The 15,235-nt window shown below is 47.4% G+C and overlaps 1 protein-coding gene across 1 annotated transcript in view; it reads left to right on the top strand.

Moving 5' to 3' along the window:
* Positions 1-32: 32 nt before the first annotated feature.
* akt3a (v-akt murine thymoma viral oncogene homolog 3a) overlaps positions 33-15,235 on the top strand; it is a 126,658-nt gene continuing 111,455 nt past the window's right edge. The window contains exon 1 of the mRNA XM_041859009.2: positions 33-227. Coding sequence (XP_041714943.1) covers positions 182-227 — 46 coding nt within the window. The 5' untranslated portion in view covers positions 33-181. The remainder of the gene's footprint in view (positions 228-15,235) is intronic.

Genomic DNA, 15,235 nt, shown 5'->3' on the forward strand with positions numbered 1-15,235 from the left:
GAGAGGAAGAGAAGACCCGACACCACTCGTGTGTGTGTGTGTGTGTGTGTGTGTGTGAGTGAGTGAGTGAGTGAGTGAGTGAGTGAGTGTGTGTGTGAGCGAGAGCAACTGAGCGAGCTGCCGGGAGAGCGCGAGTAAGGGAGGGCGAGAGACACCGCCGGCATCGAGGCTGGGAGGCACCATGAGCGATGTCACCATCGTCAAAGAAGGCTGGGTGCAAAAAAGGGGTAAGTAGTACATCTCCTCTCCTCCTATGGGCTGTTTTATAACTGACTGGAGTGAGTGAGTGAGTGAGAGTGAGAGTGAGAGTGAGAGTGAGAGAGTGAGAGTGAGAGAGTGAGAGAGTGAGAGAGTGAGAGAGTGAGAGAGTGAGAGAGTGAGAGAGTGAGAGAGTGAGAGAGAGAGAGTGAGAGTGAGAGTGAGAGTGAGAGTGAGAGTGAGAGTGAGAGTGAGAGTGAGAGTGGAGACGTGTGTGAGAAAGCGAGGGAGTAAACATGGAGATGTGTTTGAGAGTGAGAGAGTAAATGAGTAAACACATGGATGGGTGGTTATTCTTTGTGTGTGTGTGTCTCCCCAGGGACATGTCTCTTTATTATGGTTGGCTGGCTGCTTTACGCCAGGGCATGGCTTCAGTCTGATTGTGTCTGAAGAGAACAGTGTGTGTGGGTGTGTGAGAGGAGGGGAGGGGGGAGCACACAGCATGTGCCTGCAGTATGTACATGGTTTTCTGAGTGTCTGTCTGAGCTTAGCTTGCGGAGGTTGCGTGTGTGTGCGTGCGTGTTTGGCTGCTGTTGCTAAATGAAGGGGAAGGAGTGCCCCAGTGTTGATGTTGCAAGGCTGTTTTACTCCGATTTTACTTGGTCTCCCCTGCTGTGTGTGGAATAGAGACATGATTGCATTTGCTTTAAGCTGTTGTCTACTGCCGGCTTCTACTAGACATGAAACAACCTCCCTTGTCCCTGACTCAATGCTAGTGTCCCTTTCTGGTCCTAGTCCTCCAGGGATGCTGTGCTGTATGTGACATAAACCCTGAAGAGAAAGAAAATTACCATTTTATAAAAAGATTTGTGTAATTTCTCAGTTAATTTAATAAAGTTTGTGTTAGATTTCATTTTTCAATATTTTCATTGGTTTTTATTAGTTTTTTCCTGTAAAGCACATTGCGTTGCATTCCATGTCTGAAATGTGCTGTATAAACAAAGCTTGATTTGATTTGATGTTATGCACTTGGACTGTTGCACAACAGCCCTGACATGTGAGGAGCAGGGCATCATAGGGTCGTAGGCCACTGGCAGGTTCCTGTTGAGTCTGTTGAGATCCTTTGATGAAGAAGGACAAGATGTCTACACTGGTCTTCACTGGTCTACACTGGTCTTCACTGGTCTTCACTGGTCTTCACTGGTCTTCACTGGTCTACACTGGTCTACACTGGTCTACACTGGTCTACACTGGTCTACACTGGTCTTGGTGCCTTGCTCTGTCTGTTTGTCAGTCTGTCTGTCTAGGTCTCTGTCTGTTTGATGACCTTCTATTCCCCCTCAGTCTGTGCCCTGGGTGGGTGCTCTCTCTGACATATTGGGAGTGTTCAATGCTTTTCTCAAACCACCTAAAAATGCTCAGTGCTGTACAAAATCAGAGACAGCCTTAGTTTGCATTACAGCCTTAGTTTGTGTGTGTGTACATGCCATGCATGTGTGTGTGTGTGTGTGTGTGTCTGTCCAAGCATGTGAGCAACAATGGCACTGGCTGGCTCCAGCCACTCTTGCCACCCCATTTGGTTGAATTATGAGCCCCTAGTCCATGTCTGACACACTTGAGTTGATTTAGAAGACTCCAGGTACACTCCTCCAGCTCCTGCTCTCTCATTGAGCTGCCTAAATGGATTTTTATGGACAAAATACAAGTGGTGAAGTGGCTGGTCAGTGGACCTTAATGTCTGATGTGATTTATGGGGTTTCTGACCCCCAGGGGTTCTGCTACAGACTACAGACACATTATAGAAGGATCTGTTGCTGGAGAGGTCCTCTGTAGCTCAGTTGGTAGAGCATGGCGCTTGCAACGCAAGGATAGTGAGTTCGATTCCCGGGACCACGCTTTAGATAAAAGCGTCTGCTAAATGGCGTCTATTATAGGTGAGATGAGCCACAGTCTGTTCTGGGTTTTTAGACCTGCAGCACAGTCACACTGTGTTCTGTCTCTAAGGGTCCTAGAGCTCATGTCTGTCTGTCAAAATGTTATGCAGCTTTTTAGGAGGCGTCTGCATGCAATTTTCCAGACCATAGTACAGAACCATTATTCCAATGCATTTGTGGTCTTACACAATGTCAAGGCTTGCAGTTTAAGTGCTATTTGATGTTATTTAAGTATTGATCCACTCAAAGCATAATTAGCCAAAACCAAGAAATTAGCTTAAGGACAGAGCTTGTTTTTCTTCAGACATGATCGAATCAAGGCTTTAAGCTCTGAAAGGGATTCCAGTGAAATGCATTGGGGGGGTTCAACCAGAGGCACGGGGGGAGCGAGAGTGCTGTTGAGTTATCTGGGAAATGTCTGAACCTTAGAGCTTTATAATACTAGCAGTGCAGAGGTCATGTAAGTGTGCAGCGGTTGCATCGGTTTCAATGCAAATCACGTGGGTAGGTGAATGAAAAATCATGCAATGTATGACGAAACACCGCCTGAACACACTAGTAAAGATTAAGCATAATCACACCAGACGTTTGTGTGTGTGTATGTGGTCTCTGTGTGAGTCAACCTCTCGGAGCCTCCCAGATGTGCACATGCTCCAGAGCTGTCCATTCCATCCCATATAAAGCCATGTGGGAACCTGGGGGATCTGTTCAAACTTCCCTCCCTCCCTCCCTTGGAGGGGAGGGGCCACGCCTTCCTCCAGCCAAGCAGCCTGCAGATGGGGAGACCGAGAAGAGGAGAGGTGAGGAGAGGAGCCTCGGCCCTAAGCTGCCTGGGAAACAGAGCACGTTTTGTTAGGCTTGGACTCCGGCCAACATGACCTTGTTCACCCTCTCTTTCTCTGCCCCTCCCTCTCCTCTCTCCATCTCGCGCTCATCTATTTTCCCTCCGCGCTCTGTCTCGCTCCATTCTAACCGCCTGCCTTCCTGCTTGTGTTTCCCTTGCTGCAGTAAAGTTATTTTGTCCCTGGCCTGACATAGGCTGTGTCCACTCTCTACTGGGTGAGTTTGTGAAAACAGAGCTGTGATACAAGGGAAAAGGGGGGCGTCTGGCGGTGACATAATTTCCTGTTTACAGACCAGCTGAATGGGTCTCTCTGAGAGAAGGCCAGTTGAATGGGTCTCTCTGAGAGGGGGCCAGCTGAAGAGAGGGTGATTGACCAGCTCCTCTGTCCTCCTCCCTGCATTCCATCCCTCCATCCATCCATGCTCTCACACTCAATTCACTAAGTGCTGATTGAACTCTGGGCCAATGATGTCCTCATCCCCTGGAAGCAGCAGATCGGAGACGAAGGTAGAGCAATACACTACTAGGCTCTGTTCAGTCCAAATCTGTAAACGGGTTTCCCGGTTCAATCAAAAGCAGCATTCTTCCATGTGTGTATTATTGCAATCCAAAGTGAATTGTTTTCAACTACTTCCTGAAATCCGGTCACTGGGTTTGATGGAATAAGTCCCACTGCTTCCAGGGCTCACTAAAAGACATGTATTAATATAATCTGATGACTTTTGCAGTGTGGACCTCCTAGATATCTCCCTCACAGATCTAAATGGATTCTCTCTAGCGTTTGGTGAAGCACAGAGGGAAATGGATGGCATCTGCACCATTCAGATAAGCATCCCACATGGCCCCCTTGGGTTGGTTCTGGACGGCGTGTCTGTGCCATCATCTCTGGTTAAGAGCAGACCTCCGTGTGTGTGTGTGTGTGTGTGTGTGTGTGTGTGTGTGTGTGTGTGTGTGTGTGTGCAGAATGAGTGCTCTGGGCCTACAGGGGCTGCTGGGATCACAGTCAGAACACTGATGGAACACTGTGTACTGCGGGGGTGATGACGGGGGAAAAGGGGAGGGGGGATGGGAGGGGGCGGAAGCTGTGCTGAGGCATGAATGAAGGTATTCCCCCCCCTCTCTCTTACTCTCCCTCTGTCTATCTCTCTCTTTCTTTCTCTCTCTCTCGCTCTCTGACACTGACCTTGGTGGTACCAGCTCTGCTGACTGCGCTGTACCTTCAGTCACCTCTGGCAGGGAGGTGGGCAGGGAGAACCCATCTGACCCCACACAGAGCAACACTTCAGTGGCCACTGCACCACTCCTCTGGCTCCCCTCTCTCCCTCTCCGCCCAGACCTCACAGTGGGGGGAGGGGGCAGATAGCGGGAACTCCCTGGAAAGCTCCTCCATGACTCAGAAGAAAGTGAGACACAGACAGCAGCCAATGTGATGTGACCTGTCTGGTCTGTTTCCATAATTTGCTATCCACTTATCACACTTATGGTACATGTCTAGCTGCTCCTCTCCTCTCCAAGAGCACTAGTAGATAGAACAGTGTGGCTTCACTACTATCAGATCTGTCTGCCTCCAGTCCTCTCCTCATGATGGGCTCCAGTGTGCGTCTGCCTGCCTGCCTGCCTGCCTGGTAGTGCGTTCCATCTACGCATATTAAGAGGAGGAGTGCAGCCTCCACAGTCACGACTCAGCCTTGCTGTGTCTGTGTGATGCATCAAGGACACACGCACACAGACAGACTTACTGTAAATACAGAAAATTGTCTGTCTGGCTGGCTGTCTCTCTGGCTGGCTGGGAGAGGTCTTGCTTGCTGACTGGCTGGCTGGCAGTCTTGTCTGTCTGGACTAGCTGGCTGGGAGAGGTCTTGCTTGCTCACTGTCTTTCTGGCTGGCTGGCTGTCTGAGTGGCTGTCTGGGAGAGCTCTTACTTGCTGACTGGCTGGCTGGCTGGGAGAGGTCTTGCTTGCTGGCTGTCTGTCTAACTAGCTGGCTGGCTGGGAGAGGTCTTGCTGTCTGTCTGTCTGTCTGACAAGCTGGCTGGCTGGGAGAGGTCTTGCTGGCTGTCTGTCTGACTAGCTGGCTGGGAGAGGTTTTGCTTGCTTGCTGCTGCCCAGGGAGGGGTGCAGGCCAGAGGGACAGGGCTAGGGTGCTGCTGTCCAGGGAGGGGTGCAGGCCAGAGGGACAGGGTTAGGGTGCTGCTGCCCAGGGAGGGGTGCAGGCCAAATCAAATCAAATCAAACTTGTCACATGCGCAAAATACAACAGGTGTAGATCTTACTGTGAAATGCTTACTTACAAGCCCTTAACCAACAATGCAGTTCAAGAAAGAGTTAAGAAAATATTTACCAAATAAACGAAAGTAAAAAAATAATAAAAAGTTACACAATACAATAACAATAACGAGGCTATATACAGGGGGTACCAGTACCGAGTCAAGGTAATTTGTACATGTAGGTAGAGGTAAAGTGACTATACATAGATAATAGACAGCGGGTAGCAGCAGTGTAAAAACAAATGGAGGGGGGACGGGGGGGACGGGGACGGGCTGTCAATGTAAATAGTCCGGGTGGCCATTTGATTAATTGTTCAGCAGTCTTATGGCTTGGAGGTAGAAGCTGTTAAGGAGCCTTTTGGTTCTACGCTCCGATACCGCTTGCCGTGCGGTAGCAAAGAGAACAGTCTATGACTTGGGTGACTGGAGTCTTTGACAATTATTTGGGCTTTCCTCTGACACCGCCTAGTATATAGGTCCTGGATGGCAGGAAGCTCGGCCCCAGTGATGTACTGGGCCGTATTCACTACCCTCTGTAGCGCTTTATGGTCAGATGCCAAGCAGTTGCCAGGCAGTGATGCAACCGGTCAGGATGCTCTCGATGGTGCAGCTGTAGAAATTTTTGAGGATCTGGGGACCCATGCCAAATCTTTTCAGTCTCCTGAGGGGGAAAAGGTGTTGTCGGGCCCTCTTCACGACTGTCTTGGTGTGTTTGGACCATGATAGTTCGTTGGTGATGTGGACACCAAGGAACTTGAAACTCTCTCGACCCGCTCCACTACAGCCCTGTCGATGTTAATGGGGGCCTGTTCGGCCCACCTTTTCCTGTAGTCCACAATCAGCTGCTTTGTCTTGCTCACATTGAGGAAGAGGTTGTTGCCCTGGCACCACACTGCCAGGTCTCTGACCTCCTCCCAATAGGCTGTCTCATCGTTGTCGGTGATCAGGCCTACCACTGTTGTCTCATCAGAAAACTTAATGATGGTGTTGGAGTCGTGTTTGGCCACGCAGTTGTAGGTGAACAGGGAGTACAGGAGGGGACTAAGCACGCACCCCTGAGGGTCCCCAGTGTTGAGGATCAGCGTGGCAGATGTGTTGTTGCCTACCCTTACCACCTGGGGGCGGCCCGTCAGGAAGTCACGGATCCAGTTGCAGAGGGAGGTGTTTAGTCCCAGGGTCCTTAGCTTAGTGATGAGCTTTGTGGGCACTATGGTGTTGAACGCTGAGCTGTAGTCAATGAACAGCATTCTCACATTGGTGTTCCTTTTGTCCAGGTGGGAAAGGGCAGTGTGGAGTGTAATTGAGATTGCGTCATCTGTGGATCTGTTGGGGAGGTATGTGAATTGGCGTGGGTCTAGGGTATCCGGGATGATGTTGTTGATGTGAGCCATGACCAGCCTTTCAAAGCACTTCATGGCTACTGACGTGGTAATCTTTTAGGCAGGTTACCTTTGCTTCCTTGGGCACAGGGACTATGGTGGTCTGCTTGAAACATGTAGGTATTACGGACTCGGTCAGGGAGAGATTGAAAATGTCAGTGAAGACACTTGCCAGTTGGTCCGCTCATGCTTTGGTAATCTGTCTGGCCCCGCGGCTTTGTGAATGTTGACCTGTTTAACGGTCTTGCTCACATCGGCTACCGAGAGCGTTATCACACAGTCGTCCGGAACAGCTTGTGCTCTAATGCATGCTTCAGTGTTGATTGCCTCGAAGCGAGCATAAAAGGCATTTAGCTCGTCTGATAGGCTCGCGTCACTGGGCAGCTCGCGGCTGGGTTTCCCTTTGTAGTCCGTAATAGTTTTCAAGCCCTGCCACATCTGACGAGCGTCAGAGCCGGTGTAGTAGGATTAAATCTTAATCCTGTATTGATGCTTTGCCTGTTTTGATGGTTCGTCTGAGGGCGTAGCAGGATTTCTTATAAGTGTCTGGATTAGTGTCAGCTCTAGCCTTTAGCTCGATGTGGATGTTGCCTGTAATCCATGGCTTCTGGTTGGAATATGTACGTACGGTCACTGTGGGGACGACGTCGTCGATGCACTTATTGATGAAGCCGATGACTGAGGTGGTATCCTCCTCAATACCATTGGATGAATCCCGGAACATATTCCAGTCTCTGCTAGCAAAACAGTCCTGTAGCGTAGCATCTGCGTCATCTGACCACTTCCGTATTGAGCACTGGTCCTTCCTGCTTTAGTTTTTGCTTGTAAGCAGGAATCAGGAGGATATAATTATGGTCAGATTTGCCAAATGGAGGGCGAGGGAGAAATTGTATGCGTCTCTGTGTGTGAAGTAAAGGTGGTCTAGAGTTTTTTCCCCCTCTGGTTGCACATGTGACATGCTGGTAGAAATGAGGTAAAACGGATTTAAGTGTGCCTGCATTTAAGTCCCCGGCCACTAGGAGCGCCACTTCTGGATGAACATTTTATTGTTTGCTTATGGCCTTATACAGCTCGTTGAGTGCGGTCTTAGTGCCAGCATCGGTTTGTGGTGTTAAATAGACGGCTACGAATAATATAGATAAGAACTCTCTTGGTAGATAGTGTGGTCTACAGCTTATCATGAGATACTCTACCTCAGGCGAGCAATACCTCAAGACTTCTTTAATATTAGACATTGAGCACCAGCTGTTATTGACAAATATACACACACCCCCGCCCTTCGTCTTACCAGACTTAGCTTCTCTGTCCTGCCGATGCATGGAAAATCCCGCCAGCTCTATATTATCCATGTCGTCTTTCATCCACGACTTGGTGAAACATCTTTAATGTCCCGTTGGTAGGATATTCTTGATCGTAGATTATCCATTTTGTTTTCCAATGGTTGGACGTTGGCCAATAGAACGGATGGTAGTGTAGGTTTACTCACTCGCCTACGAATTCTCAGAAGGCAGCCCGACCCGTAGCACTGACGTCTGTAGCCATGAAGTGCTTTGAAAGGCTGGTCATGGCTCACATCAACACCATTATCCCAGAAACCTTAGACCCACTCCAATTTGCATACCGCCCCAACAGATCCACAGATGATACAATCTCTATTGCACTCCACACTGCCCTTTCCCACCTGGACAAGAGGAACACCTACGTGAGAATGCTATTCATTGACTACAGCTCAGCGTTCAACACCATAGTGCCCTCAAAGCTCATCACTAAGCTAAGGATCCTGGGACTAAACACCTCCCTCTGCAACTGGAGCCTGTACTTCCTGACGGGCCGCCCCCAGGTGGTAAGGGTAGGTAACAACACATCTGCCACGCTGACCCTCAACATGGGGGGCCCTCAGGGGTGCGTGCTCAGTCCCCTCCTGTACTCCCTGTTCACCCATGACTGCATGGCCAGGCATGACTCCAACACCATCATTAAGTTTGCCAACGACACAACAGTGGTAGGCCTGATCACCAACAACGATGAGACGGCCTATAGGGAGGAGGTCAGAGGCCTGGCCGTGTGGTGCCAGGATAACAACCTCTCCCTCAACGTGACCAAGACAAAGGAGATGATTGTGGACTACAGGAAAAAAAAGAGGACTGAGCATGCCCCCATTCTCATCGACGGGGCTGTAGTGGAACAGGTTGAGAGCTTCAAGTTCCTTGGTGTCCACATCACCAACAAACTATCATGGTCCAAACACACCAAGACAGTCGTGAAGAGGCCACGACAAAGCCTATTCCCCCTCAGCAGACTGAAAAGATTTGGCATGGGTCCTCAGATCCTCAAAAAGTTATACAGCTGCACCATCGAGAGCATCCTGACTGGTTGCATCACTGGGGCCGAGCTTCCTGCCATCCAGGACCTATATACCAGGCGGTGTCAGAGGAAGGCCCACAAAATTGTCAAAGACTCCAGCCACCCTAGTCATAGACTGTTCTCTCTACTACCGCACGGCAAGCGGTACGGGAGCGCCAAGTCTAGGTCCAAAAGGCTTCTCAACAGCTTCTACCCCCAAGCCATAAGACTCCTGAACAGCTAATCATGGCTACCCGGACTATTTGCACTGCCCCCCCACCCCCACCCCATCTTTTTACGCTGCTACTACTCTGTTAATTATTTATGCATAGTCACTTTAACTCTACCCACATGTACATATTACCTCAACTACCTCAACTAGCCGGTGCCCCCGCACATTGACTCTGCACCGGTACCCCCATGTACAGTGAGGGAAAAAAGTATTTGATCCCCTGCTGATTTTGTACGTTTTCCCACTGACAAAGAAATGATCAGTCTATAATTTTAATGGTAGGTTTATTTGAACAGTGAGAGACAGAATAACAACAACAAAATCCAGAAAGATGCATGTCAAAAATTTTATAAATTGATTTGCATTTTAATGAGGGAAATAAGTATTTGACCCCCTCTCAATCAGAAAGATTTCTGGCTCCTAGGTGTCTTTTATACAGGTAACGAGCTGAGATTAGGAGCACACTCTTAAAGGGAGTGCTCCTAATCTCAGCGTGTTACCTGTATAAAAGACACCTGTCCACAGAAGCAATCAATCAATCAGATTCCAAACTCTCCACCATGGCCAAGACCAAAGAGCTCTCCAGGATGTCAGGGACAAGATTGTAGACCTACACAAGGCTGGAATGGGCTATAAGACCATCGCCAAGCAGCTTGGTGAGAAGGTGACAACAGTTGGTGCGATTATTCACAAATGGAAGAAACACAAAATAACTGTCAATCTCCCTCGGCCTGGGGCTCCATGCAAGATCTCACCTTGTGGAGTTGCAATGATCATGAGAACGTGAGGAATCAGCCCCGAATTACACAGGAGGATCTTGTCAATGATCTCAAAGCAGCTGGGACCATAGTCACCAAGAAAACAATTGGTAACACACTACGCCGTGAAGGACTGAAATCCTGCAGCGCCTGCAAGGTCCCCCTGCTCAAGAAAGCACATATACAGGGCCGTCTGAAGTTTGCCAATGAACATCTGAATGATTCAGAGGAGAACTGGGTGAAGGTGTTGTGGTCAGATGAGACCAAAATCGAGCTCTTTGGCATTAACTCAACTCGCCGTGTTTGGAGGAGGAGGAATGCTGCCTATGATGACCCCAAGAACACCATCCACACTGTCAAACATGGAGGTGGAAACATTATGCTTTGGGGGTGTTTTTCTGCTAAGGGGACAGGACAACTTCACCGCATCAAAGGAACGATGGACGGGGCCATGTACCGTCAAATCTTGGGTGAGAACATCCTTCCCTCTGCCAGGGCATTGAAAATGGGTCGTGGATGGGTATTCCAGCATGACAATGACCCAAAACACACGGCCAAGGCAACAAAGGAGTTGCTCAAGAAGAAGCACATTAAGGTCCTGGAGTGGCCTAGCCAGTCTCCAGACCTTAATCCCATAGAAAATCTGTGGAGGGAGCTGAAGGTTCGAGTTGCCAAACGTCAGCCTCAAAACCTTAATGACTTGGAGAAGATCTGCAAAGAGGAGTGGGACAAAATCCCTCCTGAGATGTGTGCAAACCTGGTGGCCAACTACAAGAAACGTCTGACCTCTGTGATTGCCAACAAGGGTTTTGCCACCAAGTACTAAGTCATGTTTTGCAGAGGGGTCAAATACTTATTTCCCTCATTAAAATGCAAATCAATTTATAACATTTTTGACATGCGTTTTTCTGGATTTTTGTTGTTGTTATTCTGTCTCTCACTGTTCAAATAAACCTACCATTAAAATTATAGACTGATCATGTCTTTGTCAGTGGGCAAACGTACAAAATCAGCAGGGGATCAAATACTTTTATCCCTCACTGTATATAGCCTCCCTACTGTTATTTTATTTTACTTCTGCTCTTTTTTTCTCAACACTTTTTTGTTGTTGTTTTATTTTACTTTTTATTAAGAAATAAATGCATTGTTGGTTAAGGGCTGTAAGTAAGCATTTCACGGTAATGTCTACACCTGTTGTATTCGGCGCATGTGGCAAATAAAACTTGATTTGATTTGACCTCCGCCCCCTTTTTCTCCGTCTTTTCTTCACGCAAATGACGGGGATTTGGGCCCGTTCCTGGGAAAGCAGTATATCCTTCGCATCGTTCTCGTTAAAGAAAAAATCTTTGTCCAGTTCGAGGTGAGTAATCGCTGTTCTGATGTCCAGAAGTAATTTTTGGTCATAAGAGACGGTAGCAGCAACATTATGTACACAATAAGTTACAAACAACATGAAAAACTAACAAAATAGCACAGTTGGTTAGGAGCCCGTAAAACGGCAGCCACCCCCTCCGGCGCCATTAAAATCCGGAGGGACAGGGTTAGGGTGCTGCTGTCCAGGAGGTGTGCAGGCTAGAAGGACAGGTTTAGGGTGCTGCTGTCCAGGGAGGGGTGCAGGCCAGAGGGACAGGTTTAGGGTGCTGCTGTCCAGGAAGGGGTGCAGGCTAGAGGGACAGGGATAGGGTGCTGCTGACTCACGGCCCTATCCAGAACCATGACTGCAGTGTTCGTCACTCCCTGTGTGTGTATGTGTGTGTGCCTCTGGACGGCCTAGGGCCGGCCTTCTCTGATCTTTGTGCTGCATTATTATTAGTCATCCCCCTGCTGACTGATGTGGTCCATGTGTTCTGATCCTCAGATAGTGGATCACATAGTACTAGACTCAGTGCTCTTCATGTTACTCTACTCTCAATCCATCCCTCAGTGCAAACTGCAGTCTGTGTGTGTAATCGTCTGCTCGCGTGTCTTGTCTGTGTGTTGAGCCATGTCTGAGCAGGAGAGAGGAGGACTGGGTAGGTTGGAGTGTGATGCATTTAGACTCTAAATGATATTGCCATGTCTGTGTTGGGTGTTGAAATGCTTGATCTTTACCAAACGTGATGAAAAGCCTTACTACTGTTTCTCAGAATGTGTTTACTCTTACTGTAGCTTGTAACCTGTAGCAGGAAATGTATAGGACAGGATAAATAGCCCTGTGACATGTAATTTAATGCCTATAGGCTAGATTGATTAAGGCTTACTGAATGAAAAGCATGCTTTGATCAAGTTGGCTTTATTAGTTGTAACAGTCTAATGAGAACCGAAGAGTTATTACTGGCCATACACTATATAAATAACAGAGCATTCCTCCAAAAAGGAGCCTCCAAGTTAGTTTTTTTGGAGAAACACTCTCTACTTTTTAATTAGCAAACGGTTGTTTTCATCTTGATAGTCAACATAATTTCCCATGATCTCATTTCTCTCCTCTCTGAATGAGACTTTAAGTCTGACAGAAGACATATTTCACTGTATGCAGTCAACACATTTAGTCAGAACAACAACAGGGACGCATCGAGCGGCTTAAATGACTTCATCAGAACATTCCTCTCCCTCATTAAACATTCCTGGAATGTTCTGTCTGCTTGCTGTCATCGCTGGCACTCAATCATCTTCCGCCTTCCGTCATTTCATTCCAGAGAGTCTTCTCACTCATTCTCAAGATCTAGTATCCTCCTGCAAGGCTAACATCCACAGCATAGACCAGCCTAAATTTCAAGCTGGTACATGCTGGTCTATGCTGGTCAAGCTGGTGTGACCAGCATGGTCTAGCTGGTTAGGCTGGCTGACCAGCTGGTGATGTTGGTGACCAGCTGATGCTGGTATGCTGGTGACCAGCTTATGCTGGTACTGTATGCTGGTATGCTGTTGACCAGTTTATGCTGGTGATGCTGGTATGCTGTTGACTAGTTTATGCTGGTATGCTGGTGACCAAGCTGGTCCATGCTGGTCTATGCTTGTCCGACATGGTCTAGCTCAGGGATTGACCCCCATTTGACCATGATTACTACAAATTGATATAGTCTAGTGGCCAGCTAACTTAACAATCTAAAATTGTTTTGCTTTAATAATGGACTAATTGAGTGACAGTCAATGACTGACATAACATAACTGCTGATGCACAAACAAATTTCGAAATGTCACCTTGTGTATCCTACTATTCTAACTCTCAGCAGTAAGTTGAGACCAAGACTGAGTTCCCGACTGAGTTCCCTTTTATTTATTTTGTTCCGCAGGCCTACAAAAGGTGGGCTGCCAGTTGCCCATCCCTGGTCTAGCTGGTCAAGCTGGTTTGGCAAAACCACACCCATCATTATCATATTTCCCAGCATGCTCTATTGCAGTTCGATTTTTAGAATTGTTTATTTCAATATCTTTTTGGTTTGTTGTGTTTTTGCATGTACATCGATTGATTAATTAATCTTATGCTACACGAAGATAAATAACATACATTTAGGTGGACTTATTAGTTGGACTTATTGCACCCGTTACTGAAATGGTTGTTTCTGTTTAGATGGTTTAGGTAGTCTTATTTACTCATCTTCCTAACCCTGCCAGTCATTCTGAATGCAGATTGTGGGCGAATAAAAGTTCAAATTGTTGGATACCCCCACTTAATAGGAATTAAACATCACTTTGCAAGCCAGCAAAATGTGACTTGCAGGCCTGATGTGGCCACTGTAGTAGGGAAAAACTAAGCTCTCAAATTAAGGTCTTATATGTAATGTACTGTCTTAAATAATAAAGTACTTTGATGCTGGTATGCTGGTCACCAATGTCCAAAACCCAGGGAAGGCACCAGCGAAGCACCAGCGAAAACCCAGCGAAGGCACCAGCGAAAACCCAGCGAAGGCACCAACGAAAACCCAGCGAAGGCACCAGCGAAAACCCAGCGAAGGCACCAGCGAAAACCCAGCGAAGACACCAGCGAAAACCCAGCGAAGGCACCAGCAAAAACACAACGAAGACAGGTGACCAGCATGATCAGCCTATTCTGGTATATGCTGTTTTTTTCAGCAGGGATGTTCTATAGGGTTCCATTTGCACATATTACCAGGCACTTGTTTCTCTGCTCATATGCTGGCTCAAACTTGCTGTTTGGTGTAAAGAGATACAGGATCATAGAGTTCACTCCTGTAATGATGAGCTCAATGTCAGAGGAGTCTGATGACTCAAGAGTCAGGAGAAACAGCAGGATACCACAAAGAGAAAGAGCGAGAGAGCACTCAGCCCTGTCTGTCTGTGTTCTTTCCCCGTCCAGTGCTCAGGTTTCGGGGGCAGACAGGACAGGACCTCTGTTCGGGGTCTTATCAGGGACGGACATCTTGGCTAGTGTGACTGTGTCAGCTGCGACGCGCCTGAATGGTGCCATTGAAGGGGAAGAGGAGCAGAGGGTGGCCCATCCCTAAGGCATTGTTAGGCTGGTCCTGGGTCTGGGGGGCAAGGCTTAGAGGAAAGAGCTGGAGGGATGGAGGCTGGTTTGACTCAAGATGTTGTTCATTTTTTGGTTCACCCTGTGAAGAACACTAATGGTATTGATTGGCTTTGGCTAAAGTCATGGGTGTCTAATGGGTGTCTATCTGAGAGAGAGCGTTCTACCACGGAACGTGTCTCTTGCTTGTAACTGCCATTTATAGAAAGCTCAATGACTTTAAATAGAACCATGAGGAAACTTGTAGGAAACGTTTTACTGAAGTAGAGAGAGAATGGTTTTTACTGTTCTTCAACAATGTACAACTGGCAGCCTGTGTTAAAATATGCTTAAAATGATTTAAAAGACAAATAAGTTATTGCGTTGAATTGTTTTTGGGAAATAAAGATAGACATGGTTTTAAAAAGGTAGTGGTAATATTTCATTCAGTACCGAAATTTGTAGGCGGCTTAATTTACCCTGTCCTGCGGCTCAAGTTACCCCATACCCGGGTTGTGCCAAGAGACCACTTTTTTGTACAAACGATGTTTTCAAAACTGTAATGTTTACATGAATTTTGATTATTTCCATGGATACACATCCTGAAATATATGTAGATCTTTGTTAGAAATAAAACTATATTTCCCTTGATGGAGTGATGCTGAATGCTCAACTTACCCCACTCTCCCTTACCATCACAGTCTTGCAACTGAGTGATTCAAGATTGAATGTTGTATTCGGTCAAAACTGAAAAAAACACCTACAAAAATGAAATATGTACAAAATATAAAGGAGCCCTCTGCCTAGGCTGCCACTAGGCGCCATGGCAACTAT

This window comes from Coregonus clupeaformis, chromosome 31 (assembly GCF_020615455.1).
Source record: "Coregonus clupeaformis isolate EN_2021a chromosome 31, ASM2061545v1, whole genome shotgun sequence".
Classification (NCBI taxonomy): domain Eukaryota; kingdom Metazoa; phylum Chordata; class Actinopteri; order Salmoniformes; family Salmonidae; genus Coregonus; species Coregonus clupeaformis.